The sequence below is a fragment of the Typopeltis vanoorti genome, unplaced genomic scaffold (genome assembly GCF_054136105.1).
Source record: "Typopeltis vanoorti isolate ZY-2024b unplaced genomic scaffold, IOZ_Tvanoo_1.0 HiC_scaffold_116, whole genome shotgun sequence".
NCBI classification, from domain to species: Eukaryota; Metazoa; Arthropoda; class Arachnida; order Uropygi; family Thelyphonidae; genus Typopeltis; species Typopeltis vanoorti.
In genome coordinates, this window is record NW_028327923.1 from 40,190 (window position 1) to 45,569 (window position 5,380).

Here is a 5,380-nt window from a genome sequence, read left to right on the forward strand (position 1 = left end):
TGTTTTGTTATAAATATATATTTGACACAGAGATTAATTTCAGTCATTCTTTTTACATTCATACGGTTAGCATATCATCATCATCATCATCATCATCATGCATATCAAGGATTAGGCCTAGCATGACCTGTTCCGGCCTTAGAAGTCATCGTTGAATCGTTTAAGAGGACGTCCTGGTTTTCTTTTTCCTAATGGCTTGTACTTTAAGGCTTGTTTTGGTAATCTTTCTATTTTTATTCTTTGAACGTGTTCCATCCATTTATGTTTATATTTTTTTATTTTTTCTATTACTGATTTCTGGTTTAATTCTTTCATAATTTCTTCGTTTCTTTTGTGATCAAATAGCGTCTACTTTGCAGTTTTTCTCATAAACTTCGTTTCTGCTGTTATTAATCTTTGTCTGTTTTTTTTTTTTTCTGTCCAGATTTCGCGTCCATACAATAAGACTGGTAGGGCTAATGTATTGTATACTTTTAGCCTGGTTTGTTTTTGAACTAGGTTTGGTTTAAATATAGAGTTAATTACTCCTGTTATTTTTAAATATTTTGCAATTTTTACGTTTATAGCTTTTTCATTTTCATATGTGATCATACATCCTAGGTAGTTAAATGAATTAATAATAATAATAATAATAATAATAATAATATTTAACACTGTAAAAATATTTTATTCACGATATTCTCTGTCGTCCGCGCGGTTATCCTAGTGGTTGTGCGCTTCACAACCAAATGCCTGGGGAAGGAGTGTCCTAGGTTCGATTCCCGTCGCAGACGTGAGGACCTTAAGGACTTCCTTAGCCATAGCCAAGTTATCCGGTCTTGGGCGTGGACAGTAAGGTTTTTTCCCCAGTTTATCCTCGAGTTTATCATCCAGCAAGCAGGAAAACCATCCCCGTGAACATACAGGCTACAGTCATAGGATATCGCAGGACAAGCAAGGCAACGGGAAACCACCTTGCTCATCATCATTTCCCTAGTATAGTAGCATAGCCACACCCACCAGCCGTACGGCTGAAGGAAATATTCCATTCCATTCTCTATCTATGCATTCATTTTTCATCCGTTCAAGACGAATTGAATCTCACTAGGGTAAGCATATTATGTTTTAGAACTCTGTGTGTTCTGATAAAAAAAATGGAATTTCGTGTTGAAAAATATCGTCCAAATGATCATTTAATTTAAAGTACCTGAGAAAGTTTCGCACGTTGTAGACTGGATTCGAACTCTATTCTTTGCAACCAAAGGGCTCTTCTGTACTGAGCTATGGAGGCACTTCATCCTGTATAAGTAAGTATATTTCTACGATATTAAAAAATGCTGTAAACTAAATCTGCGAAGTAAAACATATCCCTATTCACGGTATCTATTTTCACATTATTTTTAGTTTTTATTTGATGCAGAAATGGTTATTTTGCAAAACTGAATAAAAACTGTAGATACTACGACTGTCTCTCTGAACTGAGTCTTCTGTGAACGGCATTTGTTACTGGCACAATTGATTTTCATATAAAAAGAAAAGAAGACCTTTAAAATCCTAAAATACAAACATAATACTTTTATAAGTGAACGCTGTACGATTATTATTTATTAGATATAAAAAAATTATACAAATAACTGTTTGTCTACTTGCATTAAATTATTCCATACAAAAAAGCTATAAAGATACTTAGATGTATTACTTATGCCAGGGATAAATACAAGCATCACAGATGTACTGCATTTATCAAACATTCTTCCTGATGTATTCAATAACTATAATTCACAGCAGGAATTACAATACTGGAATTCTTTAGTGTACTAATTATTATATTATAATGAATCTTGATTATGTCAACATTGAAAATTACAGTTTTTACTTCATATTCATTAAACAAATAAATCTTCTTATATTTATTAACATCACTGTTTTTATTTTCCGCTGCATATGTTTAGAAAAGAATTAAGTAAATCGCTTAGAAATATAGAAAAATTATTCAATTAATTAAAGAAACTTTTTGAAAGAACTAAAAGTAAACGTATTCTACGACAACCTAAATCTCCATGTTTCACCAACTTCATGAAATATTCCATCGCTGTCATGCCCTAACAGTTGAATTCGTTTGTTTGTTCCATATAGTTTTTCATAATGTGTACCTTCATGAATTTCTCTGTTGTGACTGGTAAAGAAAAAAATCGCTCCTCCCGGAAGACCGAATTCCAAGATAAATTTAACTGCAGAGAATTTTCCCCAGTGCACAAGTTCTACTGCCTTCAGCCAATTTCGTTCAAGCTGTGTAAGTCCATCATTGTAATCTAGGTTAACATTCGTCATTATCATCCATTTTCCACTGAATTTATTGTGTTTGTCATATTTGTCTTTCTCATTTCTATAACAGATTGATTTAAATCCATCCATTCTATTTGGATAAAAGCAGGTAGCGCCATTTGGTGAGCGACTCATCTGTTAAATAAAATGGAAAAAAACAAAAAAATTAATTTCAATCATTTTGTTCAGCATTGGACGTGTGTTAGTTTAAAAAAAGTAAATAAAAAACGAAAGTTTTAAATTTCATTGTTGGTCACTTTCTACATTTAGCATGCACTCATTGTTTACTAAATGAGTGCATGCTAAATGCAGTCAAATTCATAATACGAATAAATTCATAAAAAAGATTCAGTTGTCGATTAGTAATTATTCAGTTGCATCTATATCATAATTTTATCGTATTGTATATTTTAATATTTCTGAATATTATTATTTTAAAAGTTTGGAAGAACAATTTTTAATCTTATGTGAATGTTATATTTGTTACTTTAGCTTCTATTGATACAATTTACATTAAATCACGATGTTCTTTGAATATCTCTCTTAATGCTGATCATATCGATATTACCAAATTTATTCATCAGTGAGCATTTTTTCATTTGTGAACATCATATATCTAATGATGATGATGATGAATGGTATGTAAAAGCCTATCCAGAGATGACACCGCTCAAAGCAAATACATTTCTGGCTATTATAATAATGACGTGAAAAAAAATGCTGTATTTATTAGCATTATTGAAATATTTGAAATCTGAACAAAAAAAAAAAGAGATGGCGCAGTGATCTGACGAAAACGAATTATTCCTGTATGAAATCATTACGAAACTTATTGGAGACCGGAAGTGTCTTAAATAACCTGTTTCGTATCGAGAATAGCGTCCTCCTATTAGCTAACCCTTTTCTCACCATGGCACTACTTTTCTGTTAGTTTACAAAATTCCGTGTGTGCGATAAAATTAAAATAAAATAATCAAAAATCAAATCAAGCGTAGCAATTGCTCTCAATAAGCCTTTCAGGTTCCAGTTGCACAATCAGATATTTTTATAGCAAGAATTATGCACTTCTCAATGGTCAAGATAGCCTGTGAATTTTTCAGATTAAAAAGGAAGCAACGTTAGTTATTAAAAAATCTTCAAGAACATTTTAAAAATGCGAAAAATTATTAAATACCAATGAAAAATGGTTCGGGGAATCTGGTCATATTTCAATTCGATATTTGAAGTATACATGCGTAGAATAGAAATAATTCTTTCGGGATTTTTAAAGTATTAAATTACCAGTTCCTGCATTTCTTATTTTTTATTTTTTAAATATATTTAACATTCAATTTAACACATTGACGTACTCCAGTTTAAACATTACTGCTGAATTATTGATATAGAACACATCTTTTAGATTTGATCATTTACATTTACGTGTAACGTGATGAACAGAAGAGAGTCCTTTGGATTTAAAATCAAATTAATTTTATGTCATTTTGGTTCGAAATCTGCCTTCATTATTAATTAATAACATATAAAAATGATTACCTCATTCGCGAGGAGGGGATAATGAAACTTCACTTTCAGCTCAAATTCTTCTTCTTCCTCTTTAAAATCGCTTCGTTGTATTTCAGGGAAGCTGAAGTATTCAGAGCATTCTATTATATTCTCGATCTTCATGTTTCTGTAGTCGTTTGTGTAAATGGCAATCACTCCACGTGGGCCTTCTTTGGAAAGGCATTTTGCTGCTTGGACAATTCCTCGCTCGACTAGTTCTAACGCCTTCGACAATCCCCTCTCAAGTTCTGTTTGACCTGTGCTATCTTTTTCTTGATTGTTTAGCGATACCAACCATTTTCCTCCGTATACCGTTTTCAAAAATTCTTTCCTATGCATTTCCAATGATTGTTCTCGGTGTTCTAATTTAGTTGAAAGTCCGCATTCACAATCTCTAGATACTTCCGCCATCTAGTGAGATAAAGAAACAACAAAACTAAAAGATTAGCAATTAAATGTTTAATTTGTGGGGGATTATTTGTAAAATATCGATTTCAGAAATAAACACAGTCAAGTAATGCATACGATATGGTATTAGTCTTAACGCAATACCTTTATTTTGAAGAGAAAATTTTCAGAAAAAAAAAGAAAAGAAAAACTTAATTCACTTAGTGTAAATAACTATTTGGGAACATTGATCAAGTGTAAACAGATAATTATTTTAATACCGACTAGTTTCACCAAATTTAACTTGTTGGCATCGTCAAGGTACAAGCACTGAGGTTAAACCATATTACAAAATAGATCTTAACGGTGAATTCTAAAAATTATAGTTACAAACTAAAATAGCATTGAACGTGAATAATACACGTATCGAGTGTATATGATTTACTAGTTGTTGCTAAGGAACGTTCTATAGTTAGCATTAAAGTTCATTTCTTGTGTGTTCAGAGATCTAATTAGGGTTTTCCATATCTCTGGGTATTAAACCTTGGTTCCTGTTAAGGTTATCCGTGGTGCGTGCAACTGTGACTGCTTCTTTAAACATTCGACAGCGGTAGTCTTCTTCTATGTAAGGGGTACAACTTTGTCCCACTCAATGATATGGTTTGTTATGGAGAAATGTGATGACAGGCCTGATATGTCTTGCCTGTTATTTTTAACATAACCAACGTGTTCGTTCTGTCTAATCTCGAGGCTTCTCGAAGTTTGGCCGATGTAATTTGAACCACAAGAACATGGAATATTGTAGACTCCAGCATTAGAAAGGATGGGTATCTTTTGGAGATCATAGTAGTTTACGAATTGTTTCTATAGGTTTGAATGTCACTCTTATTCTGTGTGGTTTGAGGAGATTAGCGAGCTTGTTAGAGATACTGCTCACATACGGAATGGCGATTGTTGTAAATAATTGAGTGTCTTCTCGTTCTCTTTGTGGTGGCTCAGAGAAAGATTTTGTTGACGAGTCTTCGTGGGTAGTCATTCAAGGCGAGGTTATTAGATATTAATGTTAATTCATCTTGGAGGGCCTTTTCATCTGTTGTAATGTGGACAGCTCTTTTCTTTAGTATGTGTATTATGCTGAGTTTGTGAG

At 32.5% G+C, this 5,380-nt stretch overlaps 1 protein-coding gene across 1 annotated transcript; it reads right to left on the reverse strand.

Moving 5' to 3' along the window:
- Positions 1-1,801: 1,801 nt before the first annotated feature.
- Positions 1,802-4,247, reverse strand: LOC150092233 (uncharacterized). The gene is made up of 2 exons (XM_090415194.1): positions 3,838-4,247; positions 1,802-2,439 (listed from the first exon to the last, which is right to left on the reverse strand). Exons 1-2 carry the CDS (start codon positions 4,183-4,185, stop codon positions 2,020-2,022), a joined length of 768 nt encoding a protein of 255 aa, XP_090271320.1. The 5' UTR covers positions 4,186-4,247; the 3' UTR covers positions 1,802-2,019.
- Positions 4,248-5,380: the final 1,133 nt, after the last annotated feature.

What these genes read in the sequence shown, in the direction of transcription:
- LOC150092233 (XM_090415194.1), bottom strand. Translation starts at nt 4,185, where the DNA reads ATGCATAGGAAAGAATTTTTGAAAACGGTATACGGAGGAAAATGGTTG. An exon ending in ATCCCCTCCTCGCGAATGAG is followed by an intron (nt 2,440 to 3,837) that starts GTAATCATTTTT and finishes TTTATTTAACAG; the next exon opens with ATGAGTCGCTCACCAAATGG.